Consider the following 17,884-nt stretch of genomic DNA (forward strand, 5'->3'; position numbering starts at 1 on the left):
CAAAGTTTTTGAAAAAATAAGCACCAATCATTCTTGCAAAGAACAATTTTATCTAAAAGGATTGAAAAGTGTTAAATACAAGGTCTTTAATTTACATGACAAGCAATAAATACGCTGCATCAAAACTCATCCCGCACACTGCTACCCCCGGACAGATGATGTGCTCAACAGTTGGCTGTCACGCATGTAACTGTACTTTTTTTTTTTTAAAGAAACCAATTTGACTCCCACCCGATGGTCTGCTATTTAAACCAAGGTCACAAACAGTACACCTGGGTCAGCAAACAGTGTGAAACTGACAAAACTCCAAGGGGGACACATCGAGCAAATAAATCAAAAAGCCGAAGGTCATTGCTGGTGATATTAGCATATACTAGAAAACCTTAATATGCTGCTACTATGATTTGTTTTAAATTATTGTTTAGTCATATATTAAAGAGCCAGTTGATGCTCTTAAAGTTAAAAAAAAAAAATTGTGTAGCCACATTATTGTTTCCAACGTCCTGTATGGGAAGTTGCTATCACTGTACAATTTTGCTTGAGCCTTTATTTTACAACAGGGCTTTACCTCTAACTCAGAATTGCACATAAGAAGGCTATTTAAAAAGTACAATAAAAATTTGCACAATCAGACTTTTAAGAAGAGTCAGTACACTGTACACTTTCTACAGTATTATGTTGATAAGTGAAGGGATGACAGAAGTGCTGCCACTAAAATGTTTTCAGTTGAGGAATAATTGACTGGAATTTTTTATTTCTTTAAAGTCGTTCTCCCGGGTCAACGTAACACCAAGAGCTTACTACGCGTTAAGCCTCAAGGACTGATCTTCTCTCCTCCTAGAAGAAATGTCAATATCTATAGAGTCCTTCCCAACTATGAGCCGCAGTCGCTTTGCTGGAGGAAGAGGGATAAAGTCGTCCTCAAAGTCCTCCTCGTAGTCCTCCTCCTCCTCCTCGCCCTCTGAAGAGGAGGCGTCATCGGTGCTCTCCTCCTCGTACTGACTGTAGTCGTCGACTTCCATGCGGGACTCCAGCAGAGACAGGGGATCCCCACAGCACACCCCATTTTCGTGAAGCCCCTCTGTATACGACCCCCGACTCTCCTCGTCCCGCTTCAGCTGGATTTTTAATTTTGTAGAACTACTGCCTGATCCTGAGTTAAATCCATTATTAAGCTTTGCTACATAGAGATTATTGTCGTTTTCGTGGTCTTTACTTAACTTGATGCTTATTTTTGAAGCATTCATCCCATCACTCTCTTGGTCGTTTGTCTTGCTGCTGCTGTCATGACGCCTACGAAGAGTCAATTTGGGAATCCCAGAGTTATTTTCCAGGATTAACTGTGCATCATACCTTGTGATCCGCCTCTTCTTTTTACTTTTTGCAGTTCGGAAGCTGTCTTTTGTTTTGAAGCTATCTGATGTCACCATGGAACCACTAACAGGAGAAGGGGCCCAGTCCGTGTAGCTCCCGGGCACGCCCTCCACACTGCTGCGCTCGCCCTGGTCAGGGTGGGACCCCAGCCCCTCGGGCCCCACACCAGCCCTGCCAGGGGAGTCGTCCACTGGAGTGGATTCCTCGGCTCTTGCCAACTGTCTCACCAGCCTCCCTTGCCGAGATTTCTTTTTTGACCTGCTGCTGTCACTCTGAGGACACTTAGCCTCCCCCTTCTGGGCAGCTTCCTGAGCCAGTTCCTCTTCCTGCACCGCAGATGCTGGATGCTCACTGCCGTCTGGGCAAGGTTCCGTCAAGCTGCTTTTGTAGTCGTCCAGCGTATTTGGTTCAAGCTTGATGTCGGAGGTCTCCTTCAAGTTCACCCTCGTCCGCACGGACCGCCTGGTTGTGTAGGTGCAGGGGGCGCCCTCCACGTGCACGGGGTCGCCTCGCCCGGGGTTCTGCCCGTGCTCTCTCGCTGCCGCGTGTCTAGTTAAGCACCCACTGGCCACTGCAGCCGGGACTGGTCCCTCTGGCTCCTTATCTTTTTTAATGGGCAAATTTTTGTACAGAACTACTTTAGGCTCTTTAAGTACTAAGTTTCCCATTTCGAGTTTTCTCGAAGCACTCTTCTGCTCCAGCCGTTTGCAATGATTTCTTAACTTTATCTTTGAAAGTAAAGGCTTTGCAGGTTTTTTCAGTTTCTTTGGTACCCTGGAATTACTTATAGGAGTTAGCTTAGATGAGGTAGAGTTGGAAGAAGCTGGAATTCTTGACATAGACTGCCTTGTTAATGTTCTGCTCTTGCTGTTCTTTTTCACACCCACTGAAGATTTTCGGTTTGAAGCTGCGAAGTTTAAGAAAAAAAAAAAAGGATAAAAAACAGCCTTGGTAACACAATCATGTTCAACAAAGCAATGCCAACACCCAGGCCATTAGCTATGAAATGTTTAGATTATGCAAACACGTGGTAGATCCCAGCCGAATTTCTGCCCGCACATAAGCATTTCCTACGGTTTTCCTTTACATTCTCTTTCTAATTTCTGCCCCTAATTTGAGAAGCATCTATTCACTTTCCAGGTAAGTAATTTTAGGGTTAAAGAGCACAGCAAGGATCTAGATTTCACTCTAAGCTTGTCCTTAATCTATCGTGACAGTAGTCCAAACTGAGTGTTTCTCTTCCTGATTTAGTATTTTACCACATAAAACACTTGAAGTAAGCAAAGTAAAAATATTTTTTTCTTTCATAAACTCTTCTTAAAAATCATCATTTAAAATGTTCCTAAAATCCACTATTCATTAACTCAGAGTATATTACTTGACCAGTAACCCAGAACAGCAGCAGGTGAGTCAAGGGCCCTAGGAGACAAATGCTATCACAATGTTTTCAAACAAGAAAAAGAGATCCTAAGAACCGTATATTGTTACTTCCAACAGACATTCACCCCAAAATACCACGTGGTCTAAGCTGTTCCCTTCAACACTGTGGGGACCAGCGGAGACTTCGAAGGCTGAGGGACTGACATGGCCCCATCCCTTCGCTGACGGCCCGCTGCCAACAATCACACTGGAAGAGGGAAGAAGCAGGCTGCTAGAGTCACACTCTTGTGACAAGGGGACCCAGCTTCCTTCCTCCAGACAAGGACACAAAAAGGCTGTGACAATCCTGCTGGGGATGACACCCTGAGCACTGACATGACAGCTGGATGGCTTCTCATTCAAAAGGTTACATGTGACTCAAGTGTGAGCTCCCCCGTGGCGGGCCTCTGACCTTGCCACTGACTTTCCGCCATCGTTCTGCTTTTCTCTACATTTACGTTTTGGATCTATATTTGCAGTGTTTTACACGAGTCAACTTTTCAATTACTTCGTCTGCTCCCCATCCCCCACCTGAAAACCTCTTCCCATCAAAGGACCCCTTTAAATAATTCACTGGGAAAGCGGAGATGACCAAACTAACAATCATCACCTCTCACCAGACAGGAGAATCCAAGTCCAGCACGCTGCCCGACAAGGCTCCCACTTGCTACATGCCTGAGGGTCGCCAGGGCGACTGCTGTTTCTTCTGCATGGCTGAGCAACTTAGGTTACCATTAGTTAGCTTTTATTGAGAGAAGCAAGGATGCTTAACAGCATTCCAGAAACATCAAACTGCCAAGAACAGAGCTCTCTGTACTCAGGAAGACTGGCTCATAAATGGCTTTGGGGTCTCCAAACCAGCAGAATCCCCAGGAATGAGATCCACCGACAGCCAAGAGCTCGCTTATCCGTGTGGGCTGCTACCAGGGAGGCAACTTATTTTTAGAATAGTAGGGGTAGCAAAGTTTGGGTGCCTCTCAATTTGAGAACAACCGATGTATCATGAACTGGAATTATACAGAACTTAACTCAGAAATAATTTTTAAGATATAAGGATATTCAGGGAATGCTTTCGCCAAAGGATTTCGTTATGCTTACAAGGCTCCCTACAAGGTGCGAGGAGATGTGCTTACTGATGGTGCCTGCCTTTCTCAAACGTGGCTATGGTGAGACTTTGCTGTCTATGGCTCTTCAAGGATCGTTCTATGACCAAGTGTAGGGGTTCTCATTCCATACCTACCATCACCCCTCCACAATGATCACTTAACACCTTGTATCCCTGACAACAATCCCCCTGCAATTTGCATCCAACCCGTCCTCCTAAAGAGTCTTTGCCGACCTCTCTCACAATCTCCTTGTCATGAAATCCAGCAAACGCTTCTCAGCCCGTACCGTTTCTTCTTTCTCCGCATAATGTAACCATTATTCTTCCTGACACCCTCTCCTTGGCTGCTCACGAGAGCACACTCCTGGCTTTCCCTGGTGTCCCTGGCCCTCTTCCTCCCTCTGCCCCGTGGACTGCGCTCCTCAGGCCTCTGCTGTCCTCAGCCCCTTGAAAACTCGACTCAGTCTCTGGGGGATACACAGCCACTCCTCCATGTCTATCACCATCGATGTCTGGCAGTTCCCAAACCACATTCTCTAGCCTGATTCTCTCCTCAGTTACAGATCCGCATCACCAATGTCCACTGGGACCTTGATCTCCCCCTGAGATTGTGTCATAAGCCCCCCACAAGTCAACACACCCGAAGGGAACTCACCACCCAGCCTCACGCTGCTCCTCCTAAGTTCTCCACCTTGTTCAGTACCACCACCATCCAGCCACCCAAGAAGAAACCGGGAGGTCATCCTTAACACCTGCTTTTCCTAACTCTCACCAACCAGCCACCATGGCCTGTGGAGTCCACGCCTGCAGTGCTGCTGGGACCACCTCCTTCTCTCCATTCCTGAAGCCACCACTTCCTGCTGTGACTATGACACTGGCTCCCACCTGTCCTTGCCTCCCTACTGCTTCCCCAACATTCCACCCCTACCCCGCAGCCCGCGTGATTTCCCTAGTACGCCACGTCACGTCTGGGCTTTAAACCTTCCAGTACCTAATATTTAAGAATAAAGTCCAAAATTTTAAATTATGGTCACAGCCCTTCTTTCCACCTCCCACTCCAGCCTTGATGAACTTTATTCACATCCTACATTCGTCCCCACACCTTCACTGGTGACATGTCCTCTGCTTTGAGCACGTTTCACTTGGCCAACTTCTCATCCCCTTTTAAGACTCAGCTCAGCAAACACGTCTCTCAGGAAGCCTTTCACGACTCTCTACATATGACAGGTGACCCTTCCTATGAACCCTCATGGCCTCTGAGATTCCCCTCACTCGGGTACTGATTTTTCATCATTGGATGAATCTCACTTTATGGTGATTCTGAATCTGGGCTCTCCCCCTTCCACCCCTCCTGCCAAGGTTCACTGTTAACTTGACTGCAGTGAACCACTGACAAAGCACTTTAGTGTGTGTGTTCTAAAGAGCACAAGAGAGACTGTATTTGATGCTACGTATTATTTCAATAGAAAGAGTTCACTTACATATTTATGTATTTATCAGTGCTTTCTCATTTTGTTTAAAAGCTTATCTCGTCAAAAGCCCAGCTAAAAGGTGTGCTCAAGTATAAGGGCAGAAAAGGCACCGTCCAGGTGGGTAAGAGACATGTGAGCGACGTGACCGAGTGCCCAGGGCTCTTCACTGGCCCACGAAGGTGCTGCTAACACTACCCTGCGTGGGGGGGGGGGGGGGGGGGGGGGCAGTGCCAGCGACAGTAGGCCGAGGGAGAGATGGTGGCCACACGGCAAATTAAGAAGAGACTATCAAGACACTGAGGATGCTGACACAGGCATGGCTGTGGCTCCCCTGGCTTCAGCACTAACGCACCACATGTGGCTCTCTTCCCTAGTGGCTGGGACAAATCCCAAATGCATAAACCTAGATAGTAACTCTAAGTGGAGATACACATTCCTAGCAATGAGTCAAATTAGTATGATCTCAATCCTAGTAAGCGTTCTTTGAAGTAAGAGCTGTTACACTAAGTGAAACCAAGTTCCCGTGGACTAGCGTGCCTAAGAGGGCCCATTTGGTCAGTGGTAGAGATGGGATTTGAACTGAGGTCTGCGGCTCCAGATCTCAAGCTTTTTGCCACCCTGTCACTCAGCTGCTAAGGGACACCACAGAGCTATTGTGGGGCCAGTCCCAGCTCCTGGTAAAGGACCCATGGCATGGCTATCGCGGTAACCTCAGGGTGTCTTCAAAACCATAAGGCAGCTCTGGGTGGGCATCGAGAATGAGAGCCAGACACAAGGGCAGCAAAACAATGTCAGAGCTTCCCGAGTGTCGGACTGAACCCATGCTCTGCCCTGGACAAGCCCCAGACACACACGCGGTGGAGCCAGCAAACACGAGGGCCACGCACAGCATGGCACGTGCAGAACGGGAGCTTCGGAAAAACCCTCAGTAGGATTTCCGAGACTTCAGTTCAAGGACTTTATCAAGCACAAGCAGCAGGTTGCACCTCATGTGGCCAACACAGGAACGACTGCCTGGATGGAACAGGGTGTTGGGAAGGATCCCGAAGCAGCCTGCAGGCGCAGCTGAGAAGTGTTCAGACCAACCAGCGATGTCTGCGGTGGGCGAGAGAGTGACAAGCAGGGCCCAGCCCACTGTCTCCAGGCCAGGCACTCCACAGTCGAGTTGAATGAACTTGTCCCGCTGGTGGGAGTCCTCTGGGACTTGCACCAACTCATGGCATTTTCAGTGACTCACATCCAGGGCGCAGCACTATGGGGGGTGGCCTAGCCACTGAGGCACAAGAGGCCCAAAAAACCTGAATCCTCTAGCAACGGCATTATAATTCAGGTCTGCGGACTGAATTTGTGAAAATGGATTTCTTGTCTCCTCTCTGGATGCTAAGACAGTCAAGTTGTGGTTCTTGAGACAGCTTTCTAAAACGGACCTACATGGAAGGAAGAAATAATTTTTTCTCCCAACGAGGCAGAAATGTTTCTTTAAAAAGAACATACACACTGTTCAAAGAAAGCAGTTCCTCTCTAGCTGTCAGCTGCTGAATTCTAACCAAACTGCAGGATAAGGTGGGTACTCTGAATCTATACACATGCTGTACACCCATGCCCCTTGGGAGAAAGGCTTGGGCACCTCTGGCTTCACACACACTAGGGTCTCAAAAAGTCTTCCAAACAGGTAGGGAGCATGGTCAAGACACAGACACCAAAAGAGAAATACAGTCTAAAAGAACACATGTTAAGAGCCTGAGAAAACACTGCTATGAACACACTTGGTGCACCATGTTCTCAGAGACGACTGGAGTGAGTCTCTAACTGCTTTTGAGCCCTGAGCCACGTCTAGCAACTGTCACATGACCCTCAAAGCTACTTATGCCAACCCTTTAATTACTCAAGACAATCATTCTGCAGAAAGGTGATCTGAATAAAGTAAGCACCCTAAAGTAAGCAGTCACGGTAAAGTGCTGTATTTCTGTTCCGTAATGCTGAGACTACAGCTCTCAGGGATCACACGCTCCCTCCAGCCTTTAGGAAGTGGCCCTTACAGTCTGCTCTGCGTAGTTCCTGTGTACTGGTCCCATCCTGGAGCTAAGGCTCCCCGAGGGAGGGGCCCGAGTCTCATGCACTTTTCTATCTCTTTAACAGCTTTGAACACGTATTTGGTTTAATAATAAATATTCCCTAGATGGTCACATATAGAACACTTAACACCTTCCAAGGTTTTTTCCTATTTTGATCTTTTAAACTAGTGGTGTACTGAATTCAGTATCTATATAGCAGTAATACAGTTACTGCATAGGAACACAAAACACCCCTATGAATGTCACAGAGCCACGTGGACAGTGTCGTGGCCATCTCCACACGTGGATGGCGGCACGCTCCTAAGTGTTTTCATGTAGATATTTATAAGATGGGCTTCACAAGTCTCCAGTTTCACCAAGGAACCAGACTCAGAAAACAAAATGTTCATTATGCTGCATTTATTATTAAAACCAACAGCCAACAGTGCATGACGAACTAACTGCTCTTTTTTGTTCCCTCTGGACATTAAAGACTGGAATAGGAACACAGTATTGCTTTTATACTGTGGAGGGTACCCCTGGCCTCTGACTCCAGCGGCAGGTAGATTCAGGAATTCACGGCAGTGACATTCGCCATCATGGGACACACCTTCCCGTTTCTTTGGGATTTTCTGTAGTGGAGAGGAGCACCCAGAGTTGGGCTGAAATCATCTGAAGCCAGGGAGAAGAGCCTAAATAATCACACCTCAGAGGGTACTTAAAGCTAACAAGTATGTGTGGACATTTACGGTGCCAAAACAGGCATACTTCGGGGATCATCAAGTTAAAAACTTTTAAATTTTATTCCTATCAGAGACAAGTCACACTAAAGAGCCCTACTGCTTTAGTGGCAACTAGAGAAAACTGGTGTCGCCCAGATGAAAAGCAGTAGCAAAGAGAATGGTTCCAAGACTTCCAAGCTCCACAAACACGATGTGTCCTCTTACGCTCGGTTAGGGTTTCTTCTTTCTTTTCTCTTTAGTCTTCAGTTTCCATCAGGTCTCGCCCCTCCCCTCCCCACCCCCCACGACTGGTATCTTAAAGCTTGTTTCTTTCTCCTTTCCATCTCTCAATACTGTCGGTAGTGGGTATTACAACACGTCATAGTATAGTGACATTCAGATTGCTCCTCTACCACAATTCTGAGTCTGGTAACTGGTGGTTTGGTGAATTGGGTCAGTTCATTTTGAAAACGGCAAGCAGGAAGTAAAAAGGTGGAAGAACTGAGGCCAGAAACTATGAACTCCCCAAGTCCATCATCCATCCTAACAGACTGGCCAGGCGCAGGACAGGCCTGTGTGACGCCACCCCGTCCTTTGTCTTCTTGCGGACCTAACAACATCATTACAGAGAAACTAACAACTTGCAAAGCTTTCTGTTAAACACATGATGACCCTGGAACACACGGTGAAGAACTTAATATCCAGTTACCAAGTATTCCAGAAAAGCAGACAGTTTAGTACCATGTGAGATCTGGAGGCATGATACAGACTGCCTTTGTGCTCGAATCACTTCTAGAACCTTGCAGTGCTGGTGAAGTGCATGAATCCCAGAGTTTCTCTCAATGTTTAAAAGATCAAAACTATTAACACATGCTTTAGAAAGCAAACTATGTGAAAATACTTAAAAAAAAAAAGAAGAAAAAAAGATATGCTTATCGAATCTCCCCTACTTACTTGCATTGTTTTTTTCCTGAGTGGTATCTGCATCAGTGTTAGAGCTGACAGATTGACTGTCTGAATTTTTGCTGCTGTCACCTAACTTTTTAAGCCTATTTAAACGTTTATCTGTTTCTCTGAGTCCATATTTGCTATTGATAACAGGAGCAGGCGCAGGCAGTCCCACTCTGGATTTAAAAGCACCAGTTCCCCGTCTGAAAAAGAAACAGCACAGGTTACACAAACAGCATTCTCACTGACGTCAGCCTGGTTGCTGAGAGCACTTGGCCACTTCAGGTCAGCAGGTGTGATGAACTGATGAGGCCCTAGTCACCCCTGGAAAGCTAAGTCTAGGACTCTCAAAATAAATACGAATATAAAATTAACGCAAAAAAGCCCCAGACTTGAAATAAAACAATTTGTTATGACTATTGTCAATCAATTGTTAATTGCCCATGAGAAGCTATTGGACCCTGCAGAGTTTCAAGCGTAGGTAAAAATAAATAAATAAATTCTCAATTTCAAAACTGGTTGGTACAATAGTTAGGTCTAAACTGTAGACTTAACTATTAGGTCTAACTATATTTGTTCTGCATAATTTAATATTACGTTACTGAATATTGAGAATTAAGGAATTAAAAGAGAAACCACAGAATTTCCATAAACTAAGTCATTACTTAGAAGCTAATGTTAGATACAAACAAATACTGACTGAAATTCTGTATAAGAAGGCTAGGCTATCTTAGTGAAAATCTCACTTCTGGAATAATGAAAACTGTTAAATTCCTCCTTTAAAGTTACTGAATGAACATAATTAACAAAATGTTACCAAATAAAAGACTTTTACCACTGGCTAAGAATGATTTGTAACCTGCTTTAATTATTTATATTGATATAAATTCTAGTGAAATGAGTGTTTAATAAGAAGTCTTCTTAAACTTCCTTAATGAATTTAGCTTTGCAAATCTTTGCTTTATTCAGTGTTATAAAGGTAAACTTCTACTTGCTCTGCTCAAAAGAGTAAGTACAGTAAAAATTACTGATGTTAAAAAAATAAAGCACTACATGTTGCATTTAAAAAATGAGAAATCTCTTTGGCCAAAATTGCCTTCGCTGACTTGCCTTTTACTGGCCTTTCAGACAGGCCATATAAAAACAGCTTCTGAACTTCTGGCAAAACCGTGAACACCTTCCATTTTGAAAGCAATACTGCCCTCCAAGAGATCCCGTGTGATTTATTTCTTTCAAGATTTAGGTGAGGAGAAAATAACTTTTCTCCTCCGAGGAATCTGAGAGTTTCACCTTTTGCTAAGGGAGAAGAAAAATTCTATTTTCTCTCCCTACCCTCTAAAACCTCTTAATGCTAGGGAGGAGCACAGACCTAGTCTTAATGCAGAGACCATGTTTGGTAACCAAGGTGAGCATTCTTGCCTTCTTCACCTTCCCAGAAGCATTTATTAATGCTTTCGTAAAAACAACAACAAACTTTTTGTGGGACTGCTTCAATTCTTTTTTCAAAAGGTGCATTAGAAATCACTGTAAAGCCTCTAGGTAACCTTCACCACAGCAGGCCAACAGGTACACTCCACTCCACCCTAAAGTGTATTTAGAAAGTAAATGCGTAAATCCTAAAGGCTGTTTCATTTCATATGAATTAAGAAATTAATAAATGCTTTTCAGATTTTTCTGTGCCTTTTTACCATAAAACTTGTAACATTTTTGGAAAAGATGGGCCATACTTAAATACAAAATAAATGATCATGGTGTTATTATCTGGAAATCATGTATTAGAGTAAAACTCTACCATTCCTCTGCTTCTCTACTTGCTTTCTTTTTCACTTCTGACAGTAATACATGCTTGCGTCTGCTGCAACAGGTGAGACCATCTTAGGCTGTGTCTCCTAACCATTTGCCAGCACCTCGCCTTCTGCTCCTTTGCCACGAGCTACACACCTATTCACGCTGCTGTTTCTTCCTAAGCAAACAAAACCCAAACAGGATAATACCATACATTTTACTCAGCAGCCAGCTTGCTTTCTCATCATTATATCATGCATAAGTATATCTGAACTGAATGTGTTTTGAAAGCTGTACCTTTTATACAGACTAAACATTCCATAATCTATTCAAGCACTACCCACTGATGATGACTGAAACTTGTAGGCTTTTTGGGTTTTGCTTGCCACCATGAACACTGCTGCTACGTTGCTCTTGAAACCCCCAATTCTTACTGACTAGCGCTCCTATTTCCATAGCACAGATTCTTCTATACGGGACCGACTGCCTTATAGACAAAAGGGTGTGATTATTTTGAACAAATATTGCCAGATTACTTTCCCAAAAGGTTATAGCAATTTATAGCCCTACTAACATTGGGTAAGTGCCCGTTTCTCCACATCCTCACCAGCAGCAAAGAGTGTACTTCTAAATTTTGCCAATTTGACAGTAAAAACGATTACCTAGTTACTGTTTTATTTTCCTTGTTTATGGCCATCATTTTCTGTGTAGCATCCTCCTTACCTCTCTTTTCTCTAGTGGCAGTCTGTCTTTTCTTTTCCTTTTTTTTTTTTTTTCAGTCTGTCTTTTCTTTATGAGCTTATATGAGTTTTTAGTCCTTGGGATAGTAACTCCTATATGTGTACTTTTTTTCCCCTTCAGTTTATTATTTATGACTTTTGCTCTCAGCTTTTCAAAAATTTTCACATTCATCATTTCTTGTCTTAACTTCTTTTAGACGATTTCCACTACCCCAAGGTTAGACATATACATTCTCCTAATTTTTTTTCTAATCATTTTACATTGTGTACTTCAATTTAAAATTTCAATCCACCTGGAATTTATCTTGTATATGGTGTGAGATGGGAGTTGAGCTTGGTTTTCTTCCAGACACACAAGGCATTATATCGCCATCATGTATTAAAGAAATCACCACTTCCCCAAACGTGCTATTAAGACCTCATACACACTCGGTTCTATTTCAGGACTCGGTTCATGTCCTCTTATCTAATTGTCCGCATCTAGGCTAATATCATCAAGTTTTGATCACAACTGTTTCACAGTAATTTTTAATATCTATAAGGCAAACTGCCCCTAACTAACTATACTTTAGAAATTTCTTCCTGGCTACCATCAGACATACTTTCATATCAGCTTTAAAATAATTTGGTCCTTCATTAGATTTTATTCCTCAAATTTTCTAGAGTGAAATTCGCAGTACTTACTCATGAAAGTATTACAATTACTATTTTGTTAGGACGGTTATTGCTCAGAAGTGCGCATCAAATGTATCCTGGACATGGTACCCACAATGTCAGCGCCTTTGTAAACAGGCTGTCCGCTCTCCTTTCTTCACTGGGCCACCTCTTTTCACCCTTCAGCAACTAGCACACTGTGTGGGTCCCTTCATGACACTACCCTCACAGCTGGCCATGTGCTAGTCCTGTTCACCCTGCCTGCCAGGCCTGCCAGAAAGTAACTAACTATTCAGTTACCATATGGTGAATAACTGAATGAGTTCTGGTCTCATCCTCTCGCCTAACTTCTGGAAAGGCAGGAACAATTTGGTGTTCCTGAGAATTTCAAGAATACTCCCAGCCAACCTTTAAAGCAAACTCCCCAAACAGTCTGACAACAGCCATGCCTACAGCTCTGTATGAGGCCTTTCCATTTAGAAAGGACGTGCACATGCTTCTACTTATTCCTCACACTAATCCTGTGGAGTAGACAGAGGTAGCCCCTCTGGCCAGTGAGAAACAGTCTGAAGGACGAGAACTACGACATACACGGTCCCGAACTAGTGAAAGAGCTGTTTCAGGGTTGGTTTGGAATCCTGTGTGTGTGGTTACATTTTTTCAGGACAGCCTCCGAAAACATATGTAGCAGATCATTTGCTCCATTCATTCATTCACCACATATTCACCAAGCATCAACTATATGTCAGGTACTGCTCTGGATGCTGGGAAATGGCAGGAAGTGAAAAAGACAAAAAACCTCTGCCTTCACGGGCCTTATGTTCTAATGGAAAAATAACCAGAAACCACAAAACAAGCGTACAGCTAACACTTGAATATTAACTGTGTGCTGTTTTAAATACTTTTTGTGAGATATATTTAATCCTCACAGAAACCCTATGAGATAGCTTCTAATGTCATCCCCATTTTACAGATGGGGTAATTAAGGCACAGAAGCAGCTAAGTTGTCCAAGATCACACAGCTAGTGGAATGCAGAGCCACAGGATTCCAACTCAGAGAGTCTGACCCCAGCTCTCAGGCACGTCACTGCTACACTGTGTTGTCTCTATAAAGTGGTTTTAAAGCATTACTCAACTGTAATTAAACTACTTCATGGATTAAAGGGTCTTTTTGTGGACTGGTCTAAGATTTAACCAATGTTTGAACCATTTTTTTTAGTTTAGAAAAAGATAAACTTTATCCCCCAGCACTCCCACCCCCTCCCTGTAAAAGGGGCAAAAACTCAGCAGCATCAGGAATAGGCTTTCTGCCCTCGCTTTGTGGCAAAGACCCCAGAGTTGGGAGAGAAACAGCTGGGGTCATACTGCGACTCCATGCCTCTGCTCTCTCGCGACACAGGGGATACCTCTGGCTACCCAGAAAGAAGGAAAACGCGGGCTCTGGGGAAATCAGCCTTTCTCCTGAGGCCAGCCGGCTGGTGGCTGGGTGTTCAAAGTGGGAGAAGTAGCACCGCTGCCTGTCTTTGCTCCCATGTGCGAAAGCAGGTGCAGTGGAGAAAGCGAGGGCTCTGAGGTCAGGCTGATGTGGGCTTCTGCACCTGCGGTGTGGCAACACTGCCAGTTCTCTCCCAGGAGGGCCGAGTAAAGCACCCAGCGCAGCACAAAGCACATAAAATGGGCTCAGCAAATCCAGGCGTGCTCATCTGAAGAAGAGCGCACGCACACACACACACGTGTAACTGAATCACTGTGCTGTACACCTGAAAGTAACATGATACTGTGAATCAACTATTCTTCAATTTAAAAACAACCACCAAAAAACCAAATCCAGGTGTGCTCCCTGAGTGGCCAGCGTCAGCACTAGCCAGATAAGCTTGTGACGCCGCCTCTGTGCGCTCATCCAGCAGAAGCCGCCACAATGACACGAGCCGTGTGGACAAGCAGTCCTGCTAAGTCAGGTCTGGGGGATTTCTACAAGGACTCCAGAATCCTGATGGGCCACAACAAGTTGTTCCTCACCAAGTAACAGAACTCAGAAATTATTAACAGCATGTGCATCAAAACATAAAAATTCCAGAAGACACAGCTTGGTAGAACACAGGACAACCTCAAGCTTTTGGCACGATCACCAGTGGCAAACGTCACTGCCACTTCTGGAGCAACCCCGCCCTGGCACCGTGTGTGTGTCTGTGTGTGTGTGTAAGGTATTTCCCAATCTCTCTTTAAGCATATTTGTATTCTGTTCACCCATAAGGACAACAGCTGGTAATAATTTTCACATTTTAAAGGGCCAGGTGCTGGCACCCCTAGGCAGTTCTGTTCTTTGCTTTTGCTTACGCCTGTGGTACTGGCTGCAGTGCCACAGAACATAAGAGACTCTCCCCTGTCATTTAAGTGATGAGAAGATAACGTGAGTTCATGCTTATAATCATCAGGTGGTTAAAAGAATACAAAAGCTGAAGATCTTACTTAACACTTTACCTTTCACAAGTGTAACACTCGCAGAACTCATTATTTTCTCCAAAAAACCCATCTCCATAATAACACGAAATTTCTTCTCCAGGTTCAATATCTCTTAGAGCCTTCACACATGCTGTGTCTCGACCAGTTGACACAAACTGAAATAAAATTAACTCATTAAGAAATTCATACCTGAAGCAAAAACAAAATACTTGAGATAAAATATTTTTTATGCTTACCTTACAGTTAGGTCTGCAATCTGAAAAATGTCCAAAAGATAAAGTCAATTAACTGTAGATAAGATCTGAAACACGAACAATTACAGAAATCTGAAATAAGCTTTCCACATAATTTTACCAATTTTTGATATAAGTTTCAGGTCTCAAGTTAAACTACTGGAATATTTATTTTAATAGGTTTGTGCAAAAAAGAATTTCTATTTCCAACCCTCCTTTAAAGGATAGGTCATTCTGAGTTTTGGCAGGGCTACCCAACATTAGAGCTAACGCCTTAGAAATAGAGCTTACCATGGTTTATAAACGCAGCAGGACCAAGCCAGAGCTGAGCACAGTTTTTCCGTGTGGAATACATGACACTGAAGTCGTTTTCTCCATGTCTAAGTAGCATGTTCTCCTCAATTTCTGAAAGTTCGGCAATACAACCCACCAGTAATTCTATTTTGTCATTTCGTTTCCTATTTAAAATATGTGATGTTAAAAATTACTAGTAATTATAAATAATAAGGCTTCTTTTAATAAAATAAGCCTGTCCAATCAACACCAGGAATTGAGAAGACCTCGCTGTGCTACTTCAGCTTACTCGCTTGGATCCCCCACCTGGCTACCGTCTCCTCCTCCCTGAAAGCCCCACAGCCTTGCGCACGGTTACCTGTGCAACTGCCTCATCGCTACACAAGACTGCAAAGTCCTCTGGGAACGTGCTACCTACATCTCTGAATCCCCTACCGGACCCAGCACAGTGCTTTGCAGGCAGAAAGGACTCAAAAACCCGCCGCACTGAATTCAACTTGCTGACACTGGAGAAGGAGACAGAGACAAGCAGCGGTAAAGTGCCAGGAGAACCCAGACCTGGGATGCCACCCTGTAGAGCAGCACCAGCCAAACGCGTGCTCGTCAATGTTCTAGTAGCCACATTAAGAAAGGAAAGAGAAAACAGGTGAAAGTACTTTCAGTAATATATCTTAACCCAATATAACCCAAATACTATTTCAGCAGGTAATCAATATGAACTATTAATGAAAAATATTTACAATTTAATATAAAATCTGACATGTATTTCACATTTGTAGCACTTCTCAACTCAGACCAGCCACATTACAAAGGTTCAACAGCCACCCGTGGCTGGCAGCCACTGTACTGGGTGGTGCAGCTCTAGAACCCAAGACCGCAAACCTCCACACCCACGTGCAGCACAGGGAGCCATGGGAGCCGATGAGCCGACTGGGCACCATCCCACGAAAACAGACACACTCACTCACGTCCACACCCCCATTCGAGAGGCCTGGGAGCAAGGCTCTTGCCCATTCCATTTTCAGATACCTGACCCTAAAATTTTCGCTATAAAAAATACTGGGGGTGGTTTAAGAGAGGGGCTACATGTGTCTTCTGGGAGATAAGGCAGGGAACAAGCATTAGAGGAAAGATATAATCACATATTCTCTCTTTCACGCACGGCCTTTATTCCTCCTAGCTGGGCTCAACTTTACTACTACTTTTATTTAAGCTGGCAAACACATGTATTTTTAACCAGGAAATGCGCTAGGAAGTTTCTACACATGAAATTCCTAAGACGATTAAAATGTCATATGTAACCTTTCTTACAGGCCAGTAAAAGACTGACTTTGGAAGCCAGGTTATCCAACCCTGGCACCCCTAACCTCAGCAGTCCTTGAGCAGGCACCCAGACTCAATAAAAGGAAAGCACAACGCACTCTGGCTCAGAGCCAGGATCTGGTTCAACGCCGACTTCTAATCTCACTGTCCCCACCCCAGTCACTGGGCTGCGGCACCGGCACTGCACTGGCTCCTGACGGTAAGCTCTGGCTTTGTTCCTTCCCAAAACTTTCTCAGCCTGGGAACAGTAATTTAAGAGAGAACTTTAAACAAAATTTTTTATGGGTTTACACTAGTATAATAGTTACCACTCTTTCGTTGCAACTATTTTGGCTCCATTTTGTTCCGACGAGTATCTATTACAAGGCAATATTTCAAATCCGCTGTCAGTTGCAAACATTCGCAAGTAAATAAATACCTACAACAGGAAAAAAAACATTGATACTTACTTCACATTAAATTATTTATCTTGCTAGACTGTCTCAGAATTATAAAACCAAACCATCAACAATGAAAAAATTTAAGATTAAGAAAAATTTTATTACTTTAAAATTTCACGTATTTGTGTACCTGGTGACTTGGCTATGTTACTCTAAAAGTTCACAGTAAGTTTCACTTCTAGATGACAAAGTTTTCTCTGCAGAAGTCACACAAACTATCTTATGTGTCATTAGAGCTTCATATTGAATAGTTTTATGAAAATTTGATTTAAAATTTCAGAGTTCACTAAAATTTAGGCTTTAGTTTCCTTTACTCTTATCCAAACAGATAAACAGTATTAATTTTGTTAATAAACCCACATGTTCCTTGAATAATTTCTCCTGCATTTTGTTCTTGTTGAGAAAATAGTGCCGTGCCCATTCCCCTGAAGTCAGACACTTGAAGGCTTTCTCCAAGTGCTCATCTTTCTTGAAACGTTCAATTACTTCCTTTAGTTCTTCTTGTCTTCCTTTAATAGGCCGAAATCTGAAAGAAATCAAAGCAATCACTTCAGTTATCTTCCATCATCCTTGGGCCACTGCTTAAGAGATCTTGAGGAAAAAGTAACCTAAAAACAGCCAGACCTAACAAAAGAGAATAATAAGTAATCTTGATAATTATTGCTAAAGCAATATGGATCACCAGGAAATATAATTTCTCCTTCTTCAAACTGTACTTCAATATTTTTATTTCACTGTTATCTCGTTCACTGAGAGGCAATCAAGCGATTCAAATGAAAGCGGTCTGATTCAGGCTTGTAACTAGTCATCTACTTTGGGAGGTACAAAACGATAGATCTAGAATAGAGCTCATCTAAC

The 17,884-nt window shown here is 43.6% G+C and overlaps 1 protein-coding gene across 7 annotated transcripts in view; it reads right to left on the minus strand.

Annotated features, from left to right (window-relative positions):
* Window positions 1–210: 210 nt before the first annotated feature.
* Window positions 211–17,884, minus strand: part of KMT5B (lysine methyltransferase 5B) — a 49,394-nt gene continuing 31,720 nt past the window's right edge. For all 7 annotated transcript variants that reach the window (XM_057726464.1, XM_057726462.1, XM_057726460.1 and 4 more), the window contains 7 exons: window positions 17,387–17,552; window positions 16,895–17,004; window positions 15,261–15,427; window positions 14,973–14,992; window positions 14,755–14,891; window positions 9,101–9,297; window positions 211–2,281 (listed from right to left, as the gene is read on the minus strand). In XM_057726464.1, the coding sequence (XP_057582447.1) occupies window positions 801–2,281; window positions 9,101–9,297; window positions 14,755–14,891; window positions 14,973–14,992; window positions 15,261–15,427; window positions 16,895–17,004; window positions 17,387–17,552 (2,278 nt within the window). In that variant the 3' untranslated portion in view covers window positions 211–800. The remainder of the gene's footprint in view (window positions 2,282–9,100; window positions 9,298–14,754; window positions 14,892–14,972; window positions 14,993–15,260; window positions 15,428–16,894; window positions 17,005–17,386; window positions 17,553–17,884) is intronic.

Source organism: Hippopotamus amphibius, chromosome 3 (assembly GCF_030028045.1).
Source record: "Hippopotamus amphibius kiboko isolate mHipAmp2 chromosome 3, mHipAmp2.hap2, whole genome shotgun sequence".
In the NCBI taxonomy this organism is placed as follows: Eukaryota; Metazoa; Chordata; class Mammalia; order Artiodactyla; family Hippopotamidae; genus Hippopotamus; species Hippopotamus amphibius.